This window comes from Ornithodoros turicata, chromosome 2 (assembly GCF_037126465.1).
Source record: "Ornithodoros turicata isolate Travis chromosome 2, ASM3712646v1, whole genome shotgun sequence".
Lineage (NCBI taxonomy): Eukaryota > Metazoa > Arthropoda > Arachnida > Ixodida > Argasidae > Ornithodoros > Ornithodoros turicata.
In genome coordinates this window covers 120,471,636-120,495,855 of record NC_088202.1, presented here as the reverse complement: position 1 = coordinate 120,495,855, position 24,220 = coordinate 120,471,636, and the positions used below count along the sequence as shown (strand labels likewise).

Here is a 24,220-nt window from a genome sequence, read left to right as displayed (position 1 = left end):
TTGGGTGTTCACCCTAGGTCTTCTGTCTCTTTGGCCTTTTCACTTTCGGCCTTCTGACAGTTCGGCGTTCTGATTTTTCGGCCTCTTACTAAGTTACTCAGGTACGGCAATATTTCCCACGCGTCAGTTCCCTGGCGTCTTTTGCCGAGGCTTCAGGTATACGCTACAGTTTTTCCCAACCAGGAATTCCACGAATTTTATCATCTCACATACGCATCCAGGATGGCCTTGGACTAACTCACACCGTGCTGTTAGGTTTCATAGGAAATTCTCTGCTTATAACACGGTATAAGTATGCTATAGCCTGTAGGTCGGTACAAATGGGTAAACAAAGTTTTGCGGGTTAGATTTATTCGACTTTTTTTTTCTTTCAAGGTAACTGTAAACTAACTAAGTTACTGTAACGTGGTAACTGTAAGTTGTAACTAGTTACATTTCAAAAACAGCAACTGTAACTGCAGGTTAACTCTAACTGCAACTTACTTGCTTTTTGGGTAGTAATTTTACCTCTGACCGATATCTTCTTTTTTTCACTCAGTGTTAATTCCCTTGCTAGAAACTTTGTATTTATTAGCATATTCTACATCAGTTAGTTAAGGTAAAAGATTGTGTACGGGTTGTTGTGAGTACTGATTGTGAACCAGTATCCAGCAGATGAATAGTGCCTTAACCCGCCAAAACACCGTGCTGGGCACGAATGCAGTGTTAACACTGGCCCAACGATGATACGGCAGAACATTTTTATATACGAGCATTTTTCTGAGCAGTTGCGCGTCATAGTGCGGTGAGATTGCTTCCATCTCGGAATCATTGTTTAATTGGCTTATCTCTATGTAGATAAGAAATTACAGGCCGTAAGGCGGTGAGCCTTTGTCCGCACCCTCAAAATTCACCACGAAGTTCCGATTGTCGCCGTCATGCACCTTTTATGAAACTAAAAAAAGCGTTTTGAAATTGGCGAAGGCGGCCATCTCCGCCCTTCCTTGAAGGTTGAACTCTCACAACTACGCATCAACGAGTCAGTTATGCTGCTTTTGTCGATAATGCTAATGACTTGAGAAACTTCTTCAATTGTGTAACACCGATGCCACCCCACGAGTGAAAAAAAGGCCGCAGTATCGTGCTGCACCAAGGCCACGGCATCCTATCTAAAATCTGACTCCGATGCTGTGTACTGGCCAGGAAAAGTTTGGTCTCGAACTGCTCTAAAAGGAGTTCTCTTTCTATCAACGATTCCTGTGAGCTGCCTCCTCCACACTCAGCTTCTCGAAATGAGAACGGTGGATCAACGTACAGATTTATTTGGGTGAGGAGGATACGAACAGTGACTGAAAGTAGGCAAGTGAACAGCTAGAGTAGCTGAGAAGTGAACAGCTGCGTTATCAGTGCTTGGGGATAGCTGCGTGCGCGTGCATCTCGCTGTACTCCGAAACCGCAACAACTCTAGAGGCACGGTGTCACTCGTCAGAGCAGCCCCGCTCTTCTCATTCGGTTCGCTACGATGTGGGTACCGGCCATGGTACCGGCGGTACTACGCCTCCCGGTCGTTCTCCTGGTCGCTGCGGCTATTCCTGTATCTACAGCACAGGATCAAAGCAATTATGTGAGTTGCGTTTGCCAGTGTGAGGCTTTCCTCTTATCGAGCTGAACGACAGCTTGTGCTTGGAGATCGAAGCCAATGAGTCTCTGTGTCTCGTAAGATCGTGACATATCGAAGTGATGTGCTGATTGGCATGAAACGAGAAAGTTTGAATGACTCTGCTCTTGATGCGCTGCATATATTTATTCGTGAAAGCTGACCGTATACTTAAACCGCGCGTGTATTGTTTTTGCTTGGTTCGGAAATGTGAGATTGTGAAGAGCGTGTTCTTTGGAACTGAACCTAGTGAAGAACGCACAGGGACAAGGACGACACATATGGAAGCTTATGTCGTCCTTGTTCCTGTGCGTTCTCCACCATGTTTAGTTAGGGAATGGGCTGTTTGGGGTGTTTTCCACCGCATTGGATGCCCGCAACCGTACCGGTTACATCCCATTTCGCCTATTCCCATTTTGCCTAATCCGGATTATCGGATTAAAGAGGCCGGAGGGGTGACTGGCGTTAGGCGAAATAGGACTGCCGCGCAATCTCATTAGGCGAAACGGGACTGTCGACAAGTGGGCGTTACTTGCATGCCCCGCCCCGATAGTGACGTCTGCAAGAAATCAATGCGCTCGTCCGACCACAACCTTACGTCGTCCGAAACAAGGACCCTTTACATTTGCAAACGAAGGTGTGTGCGATACCACAAATAATAAAATGAATTGATTATTATCGAGTGTTTTACTCGATAATAATTGTAACAGTTCTTGTCTCAGAACCTTCTCCTTTATTCCATTCTACCTACTCCTCTTCTTCCTCGTCTCTCCCGTCTCTGTTCCTGTTGTCCAGACAGCCCATAAGCAGGGCATACTTAAAACGATTGGGTACACACACACCAACGGACAGTTTAGACTTGCCACTATTGCCAATGTGCTTAGATACCATCCCAGGAGGGATCAACCCGTGACCCCCCGGCCCATGAAGCCAGCCGGGAGAGACGAGGAAGAAGAGGAGTAGGTAGAATGGAATAAAGGAGAAGGTCCCGGACAAAATGTCCCCCGAAAAGGCCCCGGACAAAATGTCCCCAGCTGCCGTCACTGAAACCAGCAACCGTGGAGCAGCAGGCACGGCTGCGGAACCTTTGCAGCCAGTACGTCAACAATGAAAAAAACATTGAAGAATTTCTACGAGGTGTTGCCCGGACGATTCGCTTCTAGATCGCAAGCTGAAGTAATTCGAGACGTTCGGTATTGTAAATAACTGTAAATAATGTAAATAATTGCTAAGGTCCTACTTTTGAGAGATGCTCCATTGTATGGGTCCCTAGACCAGCATCCCCACTTTGGAGAGATTCGTCTAGCGATGTAAATAATTGTAAATAAATGCTTTGGTTAGTTCAGTTCCATACTCATTGTCGCAATAACTGGTAAGCTCCTACTTTTGACATATGCTTCATTGCTTGAGTCCCAAGACTGGCTTTAGTGGGAGCTTTAACTACATGGGCCCAACCGCACGTAGAGCAGTACGTCGTAAATAAGAAGTCAAACTGCCCTGACGGCCTATAGGATGCGCAACCTCCACATGATCAGGGTTCTAAAAAATCGTGATTAAAAAATCAAATTATTCAGATTTTTTTCATTTAAATATGATGAATATTGATTAAATCATTGAGTTGATTTTTGTCTTCTAAGACAGATCTTCACCTCATGGCTTCCGTGTGCCACCTCGTAGTAGCGAAATCACTTTTTGAGCACATACAAAGAAGGGCGTCTAGACTTCTAACAGTGCGGCTAACAGTTACTAGCTAATGCAAATGGAGATCTATTTGAAAACTATATATTATGAATTACACCGAATAGTAATAGGAAAAAGAAATAACTGGAAACGTTCTACGCTCGTGGAATGACCACCCGCCATGTGTAACCAAATTGTTTGCCAGTGTGCCGGAGAGCCACTAAAGGGGTCACGTGACGCTGTTTGCGCTAAAAGTCACTGAAGTATAATATATTTCAGGCTGTGGTTCATTTCCAGGCTCAGTCTCATCTTCCCCGGCGTCTCCAGTTTTATGTTACTATTCGAATTCAAACATAACATAAGGGAGGTGATTTAAATCTTGATTAATATTCATGACTTAAATCGCGATTAAAATCGGTGATTTATATCTGGCTGATTTAAATCAATCAACCCTGCACATGATAGCATGAAAAACATTTGTCACATTTGAGGTACCAACGGCTGTGCAACCGGACGGCATCTGGGGACATTTTGTCCGGGGACATTTTCGGGGACGTTTTGTCCGGGGACATTTTGTCCGGATCCCCCAACCATTGCCACGTATGATAGGGTTTTCGCTCCTGATTCGAAGACAGAGGGGGCGTACGCCTTTTTGCGTCAATTTGGATATATGATAATCGACAAAAAGGGCGTACGCCTCCCTCTCTTCTCGAATCAGAGGCGATAATCCTATCATTCGTCCAATGGTTGGCGCAGGACGTGCTATGCGGTGAAGTTCAGTTTTTAGAGTGTACCGCTTTGCAAAATCACTAGCAGGGACACAGGTTTTTCGTGCGGCTCAGGGAATTCGACTTGGAATGAAAAAAAAAAAAATAATAAGAGGCAGATTTTTGGATTTTGGCTCATTCCAAAAACAAAAAAGAAAAGAAAGAACGAAAGAAGGAAAACTCCACCCGTGAATAGAACGGAGGTAACACCAAGGCATGGCGAAGGGTACGCCGTGACCAACCAGGTGGTCGTGACGTGGTCCCTGTGCACGTGACCTGTGACAGACCTCATTAGTTTAGCACACAGATACGAAATATAACAGGTAAAGTGACTTTTGACAGCACGCTTGAGTAGAACTAGCAAAGAGATAAAGTTGCTATGTGGAGATGCATAACTAACTTTGACTTCCCGACAAAGAATAACAAATTTCTCGCATTTACTTTTGAGGAAGCACTAAAAAATGCACATAACGCAATGCTATGCTTGAATAAAACCAACGAGGTTGTAAGGTTGTGTGAAGATGCGAAAGTGACTTTCGGCAGCACGCTAGTGGACCGCCTTCTTTCATCACGTGACACGGATCAGTAGGCGAAGTGGGACTGTCTGCAGCATACGTTAGGCCAAATGGGACCCCCTTGAGTTGGAAGTTGGTGAACCTCCTAAGGGATTGCGAGATAATCCGCTAAAAAGCATTAGGCGAAATGGGAATAGGCGAAGTGGGAAGACACGACCGTACCTGCTTCCAATGCCTCTTTCGGCGCATGTTGTTTGCAGTTTGGACTTCTAGAACGCATTTATCGGTTTTCTAGCACCACCTTTTTCGCATCGTACACGAACCATTTTTCGGATCTATTAGGGAACGGGACCTTTTGCAAAGACAGTAGTGCTTGTTTTTGTACATGGTGTGTGCAGTAGCCGGCCCAAACTCCAGTATCCTCCTCATTTTTCCCCCTGACTAAAATTTCCATAAGTATAAGATTGAAAGGAACAGTTACAGCTATTTCCGCAATTTCTGTCATGCTTACGTCACTGGTCATAATCAAACTTGACAAAGAGATTAATTTTCTCGTTTCCGCGCGTTGTGACAAGACGTATTGGCTACGGAGCGACGGACATGGGTTTAAAGGGACGGTCTCGTACCCCCTGCCCCTTTCATAAAGTGTACCATTCGATAGCCCTTTGTTGAAAATGGAGTACTGCTAATTTACCCGACAAAACACACCACGGTTATTAAATAACCGAATTAGATTGATAAAAGATTGCAGAGCATGCCGCGATCTGTGTTGGCAACAATAAGAACGGCCACGTCGCCCTGCGGGTAAGTCCGTGATAGGATACAGAAATCGTCTGCTTTTGCGCGCGCAAGTGCATCGGCGTGAGCAGACGACTTTCAGAAGTTAGTGGGCACCGCGGCAACTCTCGTACATTTTCTTTCAGTTCTCAGGTGAAAAACGCGCATTCTAAGTAGTGGCAAGCATGGTGGTTCAGAACAACGATGTTAATCCTCAGAGACAGGTTAAAAGTCGCAGAACAACCCCATCCACAATCACAAATCTGAAGTCGCTGGCCATCGGCACGCGCGGTCGCATTACAGCTCCGACCAAAAAAATATTACCCGCGCTTCCATTACACTCCTCGTTGTACACCGATCATGCTTCGAAATGAAGTGTCGCTGACGACGTACATGGAGAAGGAGTACGTGTTTATTTAAAAAGCGCATTAAAAACTCTCGGAAAGAAAACGCGCGACTTAGCTTCCACGTATCCGATTGTGCGCCACATTATGGGAGACCCCACAGTGAATGCTCGGACTACATTCTCCGCTCGCGGAGGTATATGCCTGAGTGTCCCCATTTCGAGAGTAAAGGGTATTAACAACAAATCACAAGGCACCCTAGAAACACTTCACAAATAAAATATGCTTTCCCCTTCTATCTCCATTATCATATGTTATGTTCTGCATGGCCACTGCTTTCTGCTTTCTTTATTGCATGCCACAACTTTGTATTACTAATATTAAAAAAAAATAAAAACTTTGCTCGTTCTGGAATTTTCCCCACGTAACCACTGTCCTCCTTATCTTTCGCTATGCTTGCAAATTCTTGCCTGTTGTCCCGTTTCGTCCACGTGTCCGTGTCCATTTTTCTGTAACCGGTCTGGAGCCTAGATCACTACATTCACATAATCCCCTCCACACTCTAACAAAGCCGCCATTCACTCCGGCCGTAGAAGCCCGTACGGACCCTTTCTTCCCTCGGGGCTGTTGACCCACAATTCGCATGAACCTTTAAACACGTCACACCTAACCCTTTAAATACCATGCCAATGATGAGGACGGTGCCCAGAAGAAGAACAGTCTCTGTTCGAAATATCGGCGGCTTCTGTCCTGAGGCAACTCCCTTCCTACATCTCTACCGGTTCGCTGGATTTCTACTCATCTACATTACTCAACCCAAGGTGCTTCTGCAAGTTACAATTACCATGACAACGACGACGCACCCGCAGGCCGACGTCATACGTGACGTATGCATGAGAGAAGCGCAGCTTTCGTCGTCTGCTCTTACGGCACGTTTCGACAAATTCCTCGAAAACGACTTGGTTATTCCGAATGAAACTTTGACGGTTGTATGTGTACAGTACTTGTGAAACTAGTTTTGGCTAAGTTTCGGAATCGCCCCGGCTGTACGAGACCGTCCCTTGGTTCCGAAAGCAACACCGCGCGAAACCAAAGCCAGCCACGGCGTCTTATTGACGCTTTTTCTCGAACTCGAACAAAAGGCTCAACCGGGGACCGGTCGCCAGACGTCTGCGTAACGCGTGACTAGTAATTGCGTTACATGTCACAAACAGACCTGTAAAGTAATTAATTACAAGTGCTTGAATTACTGTAATTAATTACTTTCTTAGTAATTAATTACTTCCTGAATTACATTACGTTTTATGTAATTGTAACTGTAATTGAATTACTTTTACAAGTAACGCGTAACGCGTTTTGAATTACTTTCGGAATTACTTTGAACGCTATCGGGGAAAGCCCAATGTTTAAAGTTTGGATGAGTTCCACACCGTTTTTTTTTTTTTTTTTCGTTTTTTTTTTCACAGTGATTACCCAAAGACTCGATTCAGATCGGTACATTTTTCGGTACAGATTTTTTTTACATTTGAATGTGGACGGAGAAAAACTCTTGCGCCTTGGGAAAAGGAGTACGAATTGCGGGTATCGACCCTCACTTCAGAGTCGTTAGAGTGCTTGAAAGATCTTCCTTTTGTGCTCATGAAGGTGTTCATGAAGTACAATGTTGGGCTGCCCAGCAGTGCACCAGTGGAGCGTCTGTTTTCGGTTGGTGGTCTTGTTATGACAAGGAGACGTGGCAACCTTACAGACAAGAACTTTGAGAATACCTTACTCTTGAAAGCCAATGGACGTTACAAGCTGCACTCATGATCCGCACTTTGTTCACACACCTGAAGAAAGAAAGCCTTTTGACTGTGATGTTCGGTGTTTCTTTAACATGGCAAGAGACTTGTCCTTGCGTAAGACTTCTGTAACTTTTTTCTACCACAAGCACAACTACCACCATCTTTCAGAACATGTACAATAAATGTGTACATTGTTACGATCGCATGCAAAACAGACGACCACGTAGGCAGATTGGAAGCAGAAGATAATTTCGAGCGCCAAGGCTGGACGACCAGACCAGACACACATTGCGGGAAGCAAGCACTCAACTTCTCCTATTGTCCCTTTTGAGGGATTTGTTCTCTCCGTCGTGAGGCAACGCCTTTCCCACGGACTCCGGCCACCAAAATAGGACTCGTACGTGGAATCCGACAAGGACGTGGCCCCAATGCAGTCTACAAAAGCGGAGGCCATCGGAGCATCTTCGTCTTCCCCTGCTATCCATGCTGCTGGACGGCCGCAGCGCCGACCACTTGTATATCTTTTGTACATAATGAAATAATCACTTTCGTTATACTTTGCTCCCTGAGTCGGTTCCCCATTTCTTTCGTTGGTGTCACGCTACCAAAGATGCCAAGACGTAACAACTGGATGACAGCGCTGGGATGACGGATTCTTTGGCTTTGGACAGCGGCTTGAGTGAGTGAGTAGTTCTTTTCGTACGCACACCAAGTGTTAGTTAGGAATTGGTAGTGCTATCGAAATTTTGTTCGGCTACTGTTAGGAATTTTGTGTTTGCGTAATATTTGGCAGTAGTTGAGCAGGCATAACTGACACTCACAAATCAGTCCGCTATGGATCTAAAGAAGCTATTGAAAGCAGATTTGTTACTGCTGTGCGAAGAATTGGGGATTGATACCGAGGGTTTGCGTCTGAAGTCAGCCATCATAGCGGCTATTGTGGAATCGGGTGCCGATGATGACGAGATTACCGAGTGTTGGGAACTAATATAAGCCCAAAAGACGGAGCAGGCCAAAAAGGCAGAAAGTGAAAGTCTCGAACGTCAAAAGGACAAGGAGCTCGAAAGTAGAAAGTTAGAAATAGAGCGGGAGATTCAACTAGAGAAGATTGAACTAGAGTTGAAGCGGCTGGAGGGAAGACCGGCGTCGGAGGCAGGTTCCGGCGACCTAGATCGAGTAAAGATGACTAAACTTCTGCAACCATACAAGATGGGGGAAGATATAGGTCTTTTCCTAGTTAACTTCGAAAGGATTTGTGAAAAATTTGGTATAGCAAAGCCTTTGTGGCCACAGCGCTTGCTTACCGTTCTTCCTTGCGAGGCCGCTGACGTTATCGCTCGCCTGAGTAAAGAGGACGCTGACGATTACAGTAAAGTAAATGACAGCTTACTGCGAAAGTATCGTTTGTCAGCCGAGGCATTCAGACAGCGTTTTCGAGAATCGGTGTTCAAAAAGGGGCAGAGCTATTCAGAGTTCGCGTACGATCTCAGGGCAAACATGACAGAGTGGCTCAAAAGTGCTGAGGCTTTCGGAAACCACGATAAAGTGTTAGAATGCTTTTGCTTAGAGCAGTTTTACGTGGGTGTATCCGATGACGTGCGGTACTGGATCCAAGATAGGATGGATGTCCAGACACTTGAGAAAGGCGCAGAGCTAGCACAGGAGTATGCCACGCGTAGGGAAGCTAGAGGTCTCCCTAATTCGTACAGTGAGAGTCGCCACTCACCCCAGAAGTTTCCCGAGAAAAAGTCACGGTTTCGAAAAGTGGGGCTGCCTGAAGCAAAAGAGCCGACTCCCAGAGAAAAGAAAGTAGAGGAGACCACCCCAAAAGAGTTGCAAGAGAACCCCGGGGAAAGTGAGAATGAGGGTATGCCGCGTAACAAGGAGTTCGAACGTAAACGACCGTTAATTTGCCACAGGTGAAAAAAAAGTAGGCCATATTGCCGCACGTTGTCCGAACCCGCGAGTAGCATTTTCTTACGTTGCCGACGATGAGGAAAATTTAAGGCTACTGCGACCCTACATGTTTGAGTTGGAAGTGAACGGGAAGCCGTGCCGAGTGCTGAGAGACTGTGCCGCTACTATGGATATAGTGCACCCCGCTTATGTCAGAAAAGAGCACCTTACGGGGGAGGTGTCTTGGATAAGGCAGGTTGTGGAGGAAGAAAGTGTTTGTCTTCCGATCGCGGAGGTCACTATTAAAGGGTCGTTTGGAGAATTGCGCACTGAAGCCGCCGTGTACAGAAAACTTGTCGGTTCACTACCCCTATTTGTTCTCTAATCGCTCAGATGAACTTCTGAGACAAAAGGGTCTAAGTTTTGAAAACGGTGTGGTGGAAGCTTTAACGCGCTCGAAAGCACGACAGTTGGCCACTCAGCTTCGATATGATGAGAGCAAACAGGACAGGCACGTGCCCTTCAACAGCGAAAGTGTAGAGAGCCCAGTTAGTGCAAAATCTACCGCTAGCGAAAGTGAAACCGCTGTTAGAGAACAAGAAAGCACAGAGGCAACCCAAGTAACACGGTCAGAATCAACAAAAGATGATGACGCGGTAACAGAAATAACGGAAGAGACAGGGCTAAGGTTTGGGGACAGCTGCGAAGCGAATGAGGTTAGAGATGACCCAGCCGACAGGGACGACAATGACCAAGACCTAGAAGGTCTGGAAGGAATTCTTTTGTCGCCCGTAAGCCGAAATCTGTCTACCCTTGTTAGGCTAGAAAGGGCTAGCTTAGTGGAACAGCAAAGAAATGATCCCACATTGAAAAACCTCACCAACACTAATGGAGAGGGTGTCGCCAGGAAAAATGTAACTTTCGTCGTGAAAGATGGTTTGCAGTACCGCAATTACCAAGACAACAGTGGCAGATCATACGATCAGTTAGTAGTTCCTGAACCATACCGTGAGGACCTGTTGCATTTATGCCACACTAATGCATGGTCTGACCATCTAGGAATCACGAAAACGAAAGAAAGGCTCCTCCAGGAGTACTATTGGCCAGGGTGCACTAAAGATGTGGAGAACTACGTTAAATCATGCGACACGTGTCAACGAGTGGGGAAGCCCAATCAGAAATGTAAGGCCCCGCTAACCCGTTAATTGCAGAACCGTTTAGACGGATTGTAATTGATCTTGTCGGTCCTCTGCCGGTAACGCAATCAGGCTTCAAGTACATTCTGACGATGCTGTGCCCGTCGACGAAATTTCCAGAAGCGGTGCCATTGAAGCAGGTGAACTCGCCCGAGATTGTGAACGCACTTTTGTCAGTTTTCGCAAGGATAGGATTCCCTTCCGAAATACAATCAGACCAGGGCACGGTATTCACTAGCGCGTTGACAACTGAGTTCTTCCAAAGATGCGGCATCCGCATCATTCACAGTTCCGTCTACCATCCACAATCTAACAGCGTTGAACGGTGGCACTCCGTCTTGAAACGTGTTCTGCGCGCACTATGCTTTGAGCGAGGGACGGATTGGGAAGCGTGCTTGCCAGCTGCACTCTTTGCGCTGAGGACGGCGTCGCATGAAAGTACCGGATTTAGTCCTGCGGAGCTAGTGTACGGTAGGGCACTGCGATCGCCGCTTAGAATGTTGCGAGAAAAGTGGGAAGGCTCAGGAGAAGAGTACCGTTGTGGAATATGTACTCGAGTTACTGGAGCGCATGCACGCTACGAGAGAGATAGTAATGCGTCACATGGAAAGCGCCCAGAACCGCGGTAAAGCGTATTATGATCGCAACGCCCGGTTGCGAAGCTACAAGGAAGGTGATAAGGTACTCATCCTTAGACCGGCGAGGAAAAATAAACTACAAGTTCACTGGGAAGGTCCAGTCGAGGTCGTAAACAAACTGTCCGAAACCAACTACGTTGTCCAAATGAGAGGCCGGAAGAAGGAATTGAGGACATATCATACGAATTTAATGAAACCCTACGTGGAACGAGAGGACGTGGTCAGCTTGACGTTAAAGGTACTGTAAAGCAGCACCGATCAAATGTCATTTAGTGTGGCTATTCGATAGTCCAAGCCGCCAGGACAAAAACTGCGCAAGTTTCATTCCAATCGATGGTGCAATTAATTAGAAAATTACAATTAAAGACTACGGACAACACTGCACTAGGTATTCGAAATGATTCCGTACTCCTGACAAATACGGCGGCAACCACATTGCATGCGTATAACACTGGGCCCGACATAATATATGCACCACAATCCACCATAAACGACACAACGATCCGCATCTGAGTATAAACAAACAATGCTGAAATGAAATGCTGAGCCTTTGAAAAAAATGTGTCAGACGTTCAAGAAGCCAGACAGCGTCGAGACTTGTTAGTTCACAGGTTAACAGAGAGAGTTTGTTCGTTCGAAAGAGGCCGTGAACAGAAGGAGCGCGCAGGCGCAGTAGAGAAGTAGGGAGAGCCTCCATCGAACAGCGGCCAGCGCTGGGTTACTTCGCAAAAAACACTGTTAACAGGGGTTTCAGAATGCATAGGTAAACAGGGAAACTAATAATATGGTTACTAAAATAACGATGTTCCGATGTAATAGTGTGTAATACCAATTTTCAGTGTTGCCCGCTGTACAGGGGGTTGTTTGACACCAGGCGTCGCACCGCTCCACTACGCCGCATTTTTCATGGCAAATTAAAAATATTTATAGCGCGTTGTCGGTCGTATGGTTCCGCGTATGGTATTTAGAAGTAACAAAGTCTCTAGGCACATCACCGGCATATCATGCTTGTCTACTGCTTTACAGTACCTTTAAATGTGCAGGAGGAGATGCCGCTAGACGTTCCAGAAATTCCGAAAGAGAACAGGCAATACACTGCAGATGAGGTAATCAATATAGCAGTTAAAAGCGGCAATCTGACGGGAAAGCAGACGAAAGAGTTAGAAGCGCTGATCGGGGACTTTGGGGAACTGTTTACAGATCGCCCAGGAAGCACGGATCTAGTAACCCATGATATCGAATTGACGACAGAGCAAGTCATTCGATCGCAACCTTACAGAACCTCCCCGAGACAAAAAGAGATAATTGAAGACGAGATCACCAAGATGCTAAAGTACGGAATCATTGAGAGAGCAGAAAGCGAGTTCGCATCCCCGATATTGCTCGTTGAAGTTCCCGGGAAAACCCCGAGACCCTGCGTAGACTACAGGCGTCTAAACGTCATCACTAGAGATCTAACGTATCCTATTCCCAACATTGAGGAAAGAATCGAGCAAGTAAGCAAAGCCAAATACATCTCGACCATCGACTTAGTGCGAGGTTACTGGCAAGTGCCACTTACCGAAAGGGCGAGCCGCTACGCGACCTTCATAACACACATGGGGACGTTTCGACCATTGAAACTGACGTTTGGTCTCAAAAACGCTCCCTTTTGTTTTTCCAGACTTATGGACAATGTTTTACGGGGGTTAGAAAACTACGCAGTGCCCTACTTAGACGACGTGGCAATATTTTATAATACTTGGGACGAGCATGTTAGCCACTTGAGAAGCGTGTTTGACCGCTTGAAAGAAGCCGGTCTCACTATAAAAGCTGAGAAATGTCAGCTCGGATGTGCTGAAGTGGAATACTTGGGACACGTTGTAGGACAGGGCAAGCGGAGGCCGGTCGATTTAAAAATCGCAGCCGTCAAGGACTTCCGTAAGCCTTCCACGAAATCTGAGATCAGGTCGTTCCTATAGGCCTCACCGGCTACTATCAGAGTTATATTCCGAATTATTCGGATATTGCGAGTCCTCTGACCGATGCGCTAAGGAAAGAAGAGCCAACCGAAGTTAAATGGGACGATAAGAAGGAACTCTCCTTTCAGACGTTGAAGAAAGCGCTGACGAGTCGCCCTATTTTACAGGCACCGGATTACTCGAAACCCTTTGTCGTACAGTGCGACGCTAGCAATCGCGGGCAGGGAGCCGTTTTGTGCCAACGGGACGCACAAAACAAGGAATTCTCCATTTTGTATATAAGCAGGAAGCTTAGCGTCCGGGAGCAGGCCTACAGCGCTTCCGAAAAAGAATGCGCTTGCTTAGTGTGGGCTGCTCAGAAGCTAAATTGTTATCTGTACGGCACTAAGTTTACGTTTGAAACAGATCACTGCCCTCTGCAGTGGTTAGAACGAATGTGCTCTAGAAATGGACGCCTCCTTCGCTGGAGTCTCACTCTCCAGCAATATAATTTCAACGTCGTGTATAAAAAAAGGAAAGCTCCACGGTAACGCCGACTGTCTCAGTCGATACCATTGAGTCCAGAACGGTCCTGTCATGGTCTGGCTTGGAACTAAATTGTGAGAACCAAATTGTTAGTTGCGTGAAAATTGTACATGGTATGAAGTATTCTTTGGTTCCAAGCGTGAAACAAGAGTGTCAGATATGATCTTTATGTGTATAATAATTCCTTTAGATATGGTAGAATTATTGTCTGTTATACTTTACTGGTATTTTCACTTGGTGTGTGTTGAAAGGGACTGGCGCTCGCTTGGGTGTTGTTCTTGGCTGGGTTATGGTGAGCTAGAAGGACTGGTGTGCTTACCGGCCTATCCAATGCATGGGAACGCTTGGTCGCGGAAATGGCACCCGGTGACGTAAGATTGTTTACATGGATGCGCTGACGCTCGCTGCGCGCCTTGCGGAACGATTTTTGTGGGGCTCCGAGAAGCTCTTCTGCTTCGAGTCACGTGCCTTCCCGTGAAACGCCGAACTTTGCACCGCGCCGACTTAAAAACCAAACAGCGTCGGTGGATGGCCTATCGCGGCATCACGAGCCGCGAGCTCTCGCGCAGTTTAACTTCGTTTTAGTTTGCTTTCGCTGTTTCATGCCTTTTGCATGATGTTCGTAACGTAACATTATGAATACAAAGGCATCATGACAGCTTCCAATGCCTAGTGAAACTCTCCATTCCTAGTCTTAAAATTAAAGTTGTTGGTGTATGGATGCGTTTCATTGCGTGACTCAGAGTAGTGGTGCAGGCAGCGCTGCTGCCACACGTCAAAGCTACACTTGCAATAATAACCCCTCTAGAGATGGGCAGGAAACAAAGGGTGCGAGTGTCACAAAACATTTGGCGGCTGTAAAGGGGGGGCTCGATCCTTATTGTATGGTACGGGTACTTGGAGGAGTCATTTGTTTCAAGTTCGCTTCGTTGTCTGCAGTTTATTTATTTATTTCAAGTGTCCTGCAATTCCACGTGAGTGGCACTATGTAGGGGAGAGGAGAACATAACAGTGCATACAAATGAACATAACATCATTTCAAGTTACAAGACTACAATAACGTTTAACGCAACAGAAATTCGTGCACTCTTTTCAAGAAAATGTCTCTGGAGGCAGAATGAATTAAGTCACGAGGGAGGCTGTTCGAATCAGGGATCGTTCTAACAAAAAAAAAAGAGTTTTGAAAAATTGTTGATCTATAACGGTAAGGTTCAATCTTGTGTACGTGATCTAGGCGTCTACAAATAAAATTAGAAGGGAACAAGTAGTTACGAGAAGGAATACCAGAAAGATGGAAATAAATATCACGGAGAAATTTCAACCGAGCTTGCGTTCTCCGAGACTCCAAAGACACCCGTCTCAGTATGGATTTTAAGTGCGCAGATCGTACGTAAGGTGAATATGAAATTGCGTTTTTCGACAGGGTTACAGGTAGTATGGGCTCCGCAATGTGTACGTTTTACTCAGGGTGTGAAGCTACACCAGGAGAGCGAAACACAGACTGAAAATAGTTACTTGAGGTGCAAGCTTTAGCGAGACCGTTATCAATAAGACCGTGAGGCGTTTTAATTGAAGGAATGCCCATGGGCGCCTTGTTCATAGATTTTATGTACTTCCACAATAGCTTTGAACTGCCCACCAAATTCCACTTAAGTCTTGTAAAATATGACCGTTTTTCTTTGCGAATTGCGTTACGAATACATTTAGATAACGTTTTTATCTGATATCATCAGAGATAAAAGATGTTTGATCGCACAAATTTCTCAAACATTCTTCGCCTGCGCTTGGCGGACGGTAAAAAGAACAGAATGCAATAGATTTCCCTTTCGACAAGAGACGACACCATACAGACTCACAGTTGTCAAAATTAATCTGAATTTCCTCAGCGTGCATAGAACTGCGTACACAAATGAATACTCCACCACCATGGCTATTTCTATCCTTTCGAAATGTCGTATAGTTCGGGGGAAACACTTCGGAATCAATCACGTAATCATCAAGCCATGATTCACATCCCATAATTACATCAGGAGTTATCTATACAAAAGCGCACAGAAATCATCAACTTTATTTTTTACGCTTCTGGCATTCAGACACAAAAGCGACAAATCACACGTCTTTCCAGTGACATTCTGATAAAGCTATGTTGAGGGTTTATCAAGTTTATCAGTTTATCAAGTTTACGATGTGTGCGCAGCGTGATGCACCAGCACGCGCACATCTTTCTTTTCCTCGAATTTGCAGCGTACTGCTTCAATTTCGCCTATCGCAGGTACTCCCGGGTTCTCCGCGGTGCTCTTTGCACATGGGGCCACGTGGCCACGAGGGCGTGCGCTGCGACAGCGAGCCGAGCCCTTCGTAGCCACCTGTCGGCAGGCCCGTCGGCGCGACCCGTTTGCAACCGCCGTTCAACACACCAGTCCTTCTAGCTCACCATAGCTGGGTATTCGGCCAAACCAGTGTTTGCTGTTTGCAATGAGAAGTGCAGCCTGCTTTGTTATGGAAAGTCTGAGCCAGGGAACTGATGTGTGAAACCAGAGGAATCAGGGACCACAGTGTAGTGTGCGGAGTGCCCGTGTCGTCACTCTTCAACAGTGCTGGTGTTAGCTGCGCATGGAGACATCGCACGTCTGCGAGACACATAGATCTCTTCAGGGAAGCCACGTGGGTCCCTTCCCTTCCAAGATGTTCCCCACCGGCGGAGGAGCTGTTACGATCGCATGCAAAACAGACGACCACGTAGACAGATTGGAAGCAGAAGATAATTTTGAGCGCCAAGGCTGGACGACCAGACCAGACACACATTGCGGGAAGCAAGCACTCAACTTCTCCTATTGTCCCTTTTGAGGGATTTGTTCTCTCCGTCGTGAGCAACGCCTTTCCCACGGACTCCGGCCACCAAAATAGGACTCGTACGTGGAATCCGACAAGGACGTGGCCCCAATGCAGTCTACAAAAGCGGAGGCCATCGGAGCATCTTCGTCTTCCCCTGCTATCCATGCTGCTATCCATGCTGCTGGACGGCCGCAGCGCCGACCACTTGTATATCTTTTGTACATAATTAAATAATCACTTTCGTTATACTTTGCTCCCTGAGTCGGTTCCCCATTTGTTTCGTTGGTGTCACGCTACCAAAGATGCCAAGACGTAACAACATCAAATCTTGCAGTTTGCACGTCGTTTGCCCGTTGCAGTCAACTTTGTGAATGTAATCCAGTGTAATGCAACTACTTTTTCAGTAATTGTAATCGTAATTGAATTACGATAGAAAATGAGCAATTGTAACTGTAATTTAATTATTTTGTGAACATGTAATTGTAATCGTAATTCAATTACGTTGGAAAAGGAATTTTTACAGGTCTGGTCGCCAATTACTTTTTCGAGAAATCAGTTACTTTACTGTCAAAGTAAGTTTTCGAATAATCAGTTATTTTTCTGGGTAATCGACTACTCCGTAATTGATTACTTTTCCGGCAAAGATTAACTTATGTTTCAGGTGTTCGGTCCCAAGCCAAGCCCCTCATCGTGCCTTCAGCCATTGTTGGGCCGTTCTACCTAGAGTCACTAAATAGGGGTACAGAGTATCGCATTCCTTTTCCGCGCCGGAGCCGCCGTTCGGTGTCCGCGATTGGGCCGATCGTGTCACGTGGTTTCTCCTTCCAAGAACGCGTCGTCATATTGAGTCCGCTCCATCCAATACCGGTGTCCTCTGTTGCGAGCTGGCTCCCCTGCGCACTGTTCTCCGGCGGAGAAGGGGGCGGTTGTCGTCCCATTGCTAGGCGACACAACCGCGCCGGACCCAAGATGACGGTCTCGCTCGCCGGCGTGGCTCAGTGTCGTTACTCTGCTCCCTATTTGGTGGCTCTAACCCTAGCAAGCGGAGGTCTTTGTAATAACGTTCTGGAATTTCTGGGTCTCTCTCCCTAATCTCCTCCTACACCAGTGAGGTGGTGGTGCTGGTACCTGAAGCTTTGGAAGTTTAGTGAGTCATGGGGAAGTTCCATGCAATGCCCTTCCACAATCGGGTCAACGTCGTCCCGTGCGATAAATACAGTAGACCTACAGATCTACTTGTCCTACAGGTTTTTTTTTTTTCGTGTTATTTCAACTGTTTCGCTGTTGAACTTGTTTTTCTTCTTTCTTTCTTGTTTGAGGCACACAGAGACTGGTATAATTTGTGGGAATGCAGTGTAACGACCGGAGTAACGCGTTACTTTTCTACTCGTTACTCAGTTACATTTGGGGTCGAGTAATTGGTAACGGTAATCATTTTTTTTTTTTTTTTAGTAACGGGCACCAGTGTGCCTGCCGCCAAAGCTGACGGCACCATTGCTGCCTGCTTTCTAGTTGTGATCTGCAGAAAACATTCCGGTATCAGGTCCATAAAGAGCTTATCTCCGGGCCTCCTCTTTGCATATGTGCTTCCGTGTAGACCTACCGGATTGCAAGTAGTAAAAGTTCCACGAAAACACCTGTACGAAAGCCGCGGTGAAGACTAACTTGACATTTGGGGAGTTCGTCGTCCCATTACAGGCACGTTACTGAGAGCACGCAAAACGAAGGACAGAAGGTCTGTTTGAAACACATTTAAGTACTGAAGCTTTTATATATGGGGACAAACACGAATTATCTACTGTTCACATACGAGTCTCGGTTTTCTCTCTTCTATCGTTTTTTTTTCTTTTTTTTTAATAACAGTCAACGAAATACCCTGTTTCTAAGCGCGCTTAGAAACAGGGTGATTCGTTGACTCTACACTCTTAAATTTATAACACCCTTTAGGGTGTAATCCGGGTGTAACTGGGGCGTAAACTAATTTTTACTCCCAAATTACACCAGCTCGAAGAAACATGCTGGGATGAGGGGTGTTAAATGGGTGTAGTAATAACGTAACACCTTATTTACAACGTCCACTGAGCTCGGGTGTAAAAGAGGCGTAATATGGGTGTACCGGGCATCGAGCTTTTACATGAACTGTATTTCTTTTGAAAGCACAATGATATGCTTCATGTTACCTACAGATGCATACAATAGGGCACCTCAGCAGAAATGTTGAGTCTATATTCCAAATCCTGTGACGAACATGTGCCGGTTAAAAAAGTTCCCTCAGAAATTACAGCCGTAACCGTCTGGAAGCAGCCGTAGCAGCTATCAAATAGCAAGCTCAACGATCCCTATCGACAAATATGTGTGCCCTGCTGAATAATATGTGTGCCTCCTGAGCCGTATACTCGTGTGCTTGTCGAATAATCCTTGTGCCGGCTGAATATGTGTGCCTTCGCTGGAGCGTACTACGTTGTTCCGCGCTCCGCCCGTGAGGAGTGACGTGGCACCGCGTATTCTACCGCAGTGCATTCGTCGCTGCGTTCGTGCCTGTTATGTGCGCTGCAACCTCGCCTTTGAAAGGACGACAACCTTGCTTTCTAATTACAAGTTTAATGTTTGCTTAAGGTAAGTCAACCTGGCTGTGATGCAACGTACGACGCCTGCGTTTTACTTGTGTTTAACAATCGTTCTGTTGCAGACGATGGACACGTTGCAAATGGCGGCAGGAGTGGATCGGCTACATCGGTGAAGCGACGATTTATATTACAAGAGAGGCTAATTGTATTCTTTCGTTACAGGTGAACGTGGGACTGTATCGACTGCAAGGACGTGAGTTACAAAAAGCTGTAATATTCTAGCATTAACGTTTGAACAATACCAGCGTGATATTCACTTCGGTTTCTTTACTGGTAGTGTCCTGTCTCAACGGTCACACATATGCTTGCAAAACTTCAACTGCTTCTCACATCGAAGAGGGGTCTGGTGCCACATGCTCGGACAATTATTCGTCGGCCATTTCGTTTGGGGAACTGTCGTGTTCGTCACTAAGGATGGCCTTGGTTGAGCTTTGCAGTGCCAGCCTGGTGCATCGGAGGGGTTGTGTCCATGCAACGTGTGCTTCATATGTGTGTGTTGGGATTAGTGAACCGTGTATGCTTTCCATTCAGCCAACGATGATGTACTGGATGAAATTTAAAGGTATGTGCACGCCAATAAAATTTGGTGTTTCAAGTTCAATGTCCTTGGTGGATTTTTTCCCCTATTTTCTTCTTCTTTTTTCTTTTTTTCCCCGAAGCCTGGAGATCATTTTCTGTTAGAGAACCTGAAAGGCATAATGTGTCTCGCGTATTAGTTGGTACAAGTATTCCTTCATTACGTCCGGTACACTGTGGCTCCCGACGTCAGCAGCGATGTTGTACCAGTTTTCTCAGGGCACCTACAGCTTTCGCAGGCTTCCTCTTGAAGTCATCTGGTGCACTTTTTGTGAAATGTACCAGTTGATCAGGCGGCACCTATCCCTCAATGGGTTTAGAATGTACATTGTACCTATTTGAGACGTACTTGTCTTAAGTTTGGGTTTCGGGCTTTCACAGCATTCTGCAGCTTCTGTGAAGAGTCGTTGCAAGTAGTAAGCAGCAGGCAGGTCGGGAAAAATCTGCTGTGCCAGTTTATTACTCACTGCCTGCAGCATGCCGCAGCAAGCAGCGAAACCATGAAACCCAAATGACAGACAGTATGTCGCCAGCAGTACATATCCAGCTCAATATGACTTTTTTTTTTTTTCAGAGCATTCAAGAAAACCTGTGAAGCGAAAAAGCCGCTGCTCCTTGCTCGCTCTTTCGCTGCTCCTTGAGGGCACATTAAGCTTTGGCACACTTTGATATACTGAATTATGTATGAGTAATTCAACTCCTCATTTATTGGACTGCGTACATGTACATAGATTCACAGTTTCTGGCTGCTGGCATTTGTGAGAACTATAGCATCTATCTCTCAAGTAGCACATGTATTACTTGACAACACCTTTTTGAAGGGTGTAATATTACCAGGGGTGTTATATTACACCCTAAAGGGAGTGAGTTATAGCACTTTTGGATTACACCCTAAAGGGTGTTTTTGAAGTATCAAATTACACCCTTTTTTGAGGTTGTAGTCGGTTGAAAAGGGTGTTATATTACACCCTAAAGGGAGTGAGTTATCGCACTTTGGGATTACACCCTTATTACACCCTAAAGGGTGTAAAAAAATTAAGAGTGTAGCTGGCTACTTTTTTGGTAACTTTTAACTTATCTCGTTGCTTTTAAACTCCAGTAACTTCTTGAGCACATCAGGTTACATTTTTAGGTAACTTTGTCAAAGTGACTTGGGGTAAGTTCCAATTGATGAAATAGCATAAATGCTGTCGAGCTGTCGAAAGAACTCCATACTGTAAAAAAAGCCGGAGTTTGGGCCAAATCGAGAGACTCAGATGGCGAGCAGAGTATTTATAATGGCAGGGGGCGCTGTGTGCGGTTCTACGAAATATGTGTAGAGGACAACAACTCATGAGTTCTGATGCCTTGAAGAATTTTATTACGAGATCAAAATCATCAAACGCCACCCTAAAGAGGCACGTAAAATTACTGCTTCATTCGTCATATCAAATACTATAGTATAATTTTGCAGTATAGTATAAAACGTCTCGCATCATTCACGGTGTGACATGGTCGAGCACTAAACGGTGTTTTTTGGTTGCAAGTAACTTGAAAGAAACTCGTTACTTTACCTATATTTACCTCCAACTTCGTTACGTGTTTTACACAGTAACTAAAACTTGAAGCGAGTTCCTTTTGTTCGAGTGGCTTCCTCACCTCTGCTTTGAACATTCATCCTTGAACGTTAGCATCAGAATCTTGAGAAATTGTGCGCCGTTCGTTCCGCTTCATCGGAGTTTCGTACCGTTATCTTTCGGTGAGTATCTCAGAAAATAATACGTACGTTTTGTGTACCTTTCTGCTCACTTGACATCGTTTTTAGCTTTTGCCATTGTTGTATTGCCAACTATAGGATGGATTCTCTAAGTGAATCGAAGGGGGAGAACCTACACACCGATAACGGTGTGTATACCTGCATACCACTTGGCCCCTATTGATAGATAACATATCGAGTGGTGTACTGTACTCGATCGACAAGTTAACCGCAAAAGACTCGAAAGAAATGTTTCTGCCTATGCCAGTTGACTGTCGGGAGGCTATCTTCTATACCCTTCTTCACCACAAGAGCGCCACGAAATATAGTCCCAAACAGAGTTATTCCGCCGTGCCACCAGGAACCGCCTGTAGGCACGTGCACCCAGAGCCCGCGTGCACCGCGATGCTAGCGACGCGGGGTGGTCGTAAGGGAAGTTCAGTGGGGTGAGAGACATCTCCCACCCGCGGTGTGCTTGAAACCGCGCAACTGAAACGTTACGTTGACTTAGCAGATTTTGGAGTGCAATTCATAAAATTCAATTATCAAGTGCTCTTTGAAGTTCGCCGAAGATAAATGCCGTTGACAAATATGTAGATTGTTAGATGGAATTTTGTGACAACGTGAAGTGAGTCACTGTGTACACGCGAAAGCTACGAACGGAAAGCAAAGAAATCGCGATAAGCTTTTGTCCATCCTTCACTACATCCTTACTTGTACTATACTGATTCTGGTAGAATACGGGGTACATACACTTTCTACCGCATGAAATTCTCGGTGCACTGTTCTGTTTCATTCCAACAATAATGACAATCGAATGTATAGTAATGTATAATGTACTGTACTGTGGAATATTCAATTCGTTGAAATGCGGGACGCGTAGGTGCGATGAGGCACCGAACCGTCTCACTAATTTCAGTCCTGCTCTCTGCATGTTCTTCGAGTACGCGTTGCGGAAAAGCTTTTAAGTGGGCGTTTTCCTTTTCAACTTCCGTGTGTTGTGTTAGTGACACACATCGCTTCAACTTGTGAGGTTGTTTCGGTAAAAATGTGCAACTGCTCCGAAGCTAATGTGTAGGAAGCATACCAAACAGGACCTGGTTACGTCATGTTCATTCGCTCACAGATTGGGCTTCAGTTGTTCAATGCGCATGTGCAAACCATAACCCTCTCCAAGAACGGCGTCATATTTAAAGTCCGTTCTCGCTCTAAAGGCGCCGGGATCCTTTATAATTATCAAGTGTCAGAAATAATTGCGTGTGATTTCCGAGCACCATTTCATTCCCAACGCAATATACGCCAAACTAAATCAAATCCGGTATATGACACCAAAATGACGACGTATAAAATTACAGTGGAGATGTTTGCACACGGATATACATACTTGGATATGTATGGAGATGGGTAGTAGCCAAGCGGCCACGCCCACCGTGCGAGGAGAATTGAAGCCGGTTGTTGGACACGTTCGTCGTACCAGGTTCGTAGGCTCGCAGTGGGGTAGTTGCGTTATTCTAGTGAGACGCGCTTTAACAACAGAGCAGTTGAACTCCAGCCTCTCTAGCTGGGTAACAACAGTACAAACGCGAACTGTAAAAAAAAAGTGTCAGGAGCTACCGTAAAACTAGAGTGCCGTAAAAATAGCTAAACTGATAGTTAGACGGAAACTTACAAGTAGCGGTGATGGTGGTGGGTGATGGAACTGCTTGCCGTCGTCGGCCACGGGCGCAAGCGGGCAACGTCACGACTATCGCAGGGGGGGGGGGGGTTGTCAGTCCTGGGCCGACTTCACAGAGAGCACAGGATTCGAACCCGGTTCACTTCCGGGTCGACTTACAGGTAGCAACCGCACAGACGACCGCGATTTGACGCGCTATGTCTTTCCAGTGGCAATGATATTGTCATCATCATTTACCGTGTCAACAACAGGAAGCATTCAATCGGCGTAATCAAAATTTGTGACCGTCGTTAACTTCCTGACGTGTACGATGCTCACATACCTTGTGCTTGGATATATCGTTGTCAACACGTGCTATTGTGTGTCTTCTCCAATGCAGCTAATATATCTGAGCAACACCCTAAATGTCTCGGGGCTTATCGAAGACGAACGGATTGCCGCCGCCTATGTCAACGAGCTGAAGACCCCGCTTGACATATTGTACAAAGCCAGCACTAATTCGCAATGGGATTTCAATACCAATATCACGGACTACAACCAGAATATGTCGGTAAGTGTTGCGGGTTCTATAGCTTTCAAAACAGATATTTGACAGACAGAGGGAGAGAGAGAGCTCTCTTAATTTCTCGGTCCGGATTTTTCGCGAAGCGTGCAAAGGGCACATATAGGGTTGCCACCTTTCGTAGTGAAAAGTACCGGCTGAGGAATAGGAAGTGGTATAGAGGGAAAGGGGAAATGCTCACAGGAAAGAGAAAGTGGGTGAGGGGTGATGAGGACACAGAGATAGAGAAATAATACGAGGAAACATAAGTTCCTGTGTGTGGCTGGATCATTGATGTCAGAAATTGCTATAAACAGGCAGGGACCGTATACTGGGCATGACCGTAGGCACTGGATCGTATTGAAGCAACCGGATTGTTATTTACTCTGAAAAACGCATCGATGCACACAAACACTTCTTTGCAGGAGCAGATCTCATGATGGTTGTATATGGCCTAACTTCTATCTGGCTCGACACAACCACCAATAGCTTTGCACAACCACTGATCATGT

At 45.8% G+C, this 24,220-nt stretch overlaps 2 protein-coding genes across 4 annotated transcripts in view; both read left to right on the top strand.

Moving 5' to 3' along the window:
- Window positions 1-1,370: 1,370 nt before the first annotated feature.
- Window positions 1,371-24,220, top strand: part of LOC135386003 (angiotensin-converting enzyme-like) — a 274,926-nt gene continuing 252,076 nt past the window's right edge. The window contains exon 1 of the mRNA XM_064615691.1: window positions 1,371-1,480. The gene's annotated coding sequence lies outside the window, so the exon portion shown is untranslated. The remainder of the gene's footprint in view (window positions 1,481-24,220) is intronic.
- The window catches only part of LOC135386004 (angiotensin-converting enzyme-like), a 40,419-nt gene continuing 39,412 nt past the window's right edge, over window positions 23,214-24,220 (top strand). For 2 of the 3 annotated variants that reach the window (XR_010420553.1, XM_064615695.1), the window contains exon 1: window positions 23,214-23,717. Coding sequence is in view for 2 of the 3 variants with exons in the window: in XM_064615695.1 (XP_064471765.1) it covers window positions 23,478-23,717 (240 nt within the window). In the remaining variant the exon portion in view is untranslated. The remainder of the gene's footprint in view (window positions 23,718-24,220) is intronic. The other variant, XM_064615696.1, reaches the window with a different exon arrangement.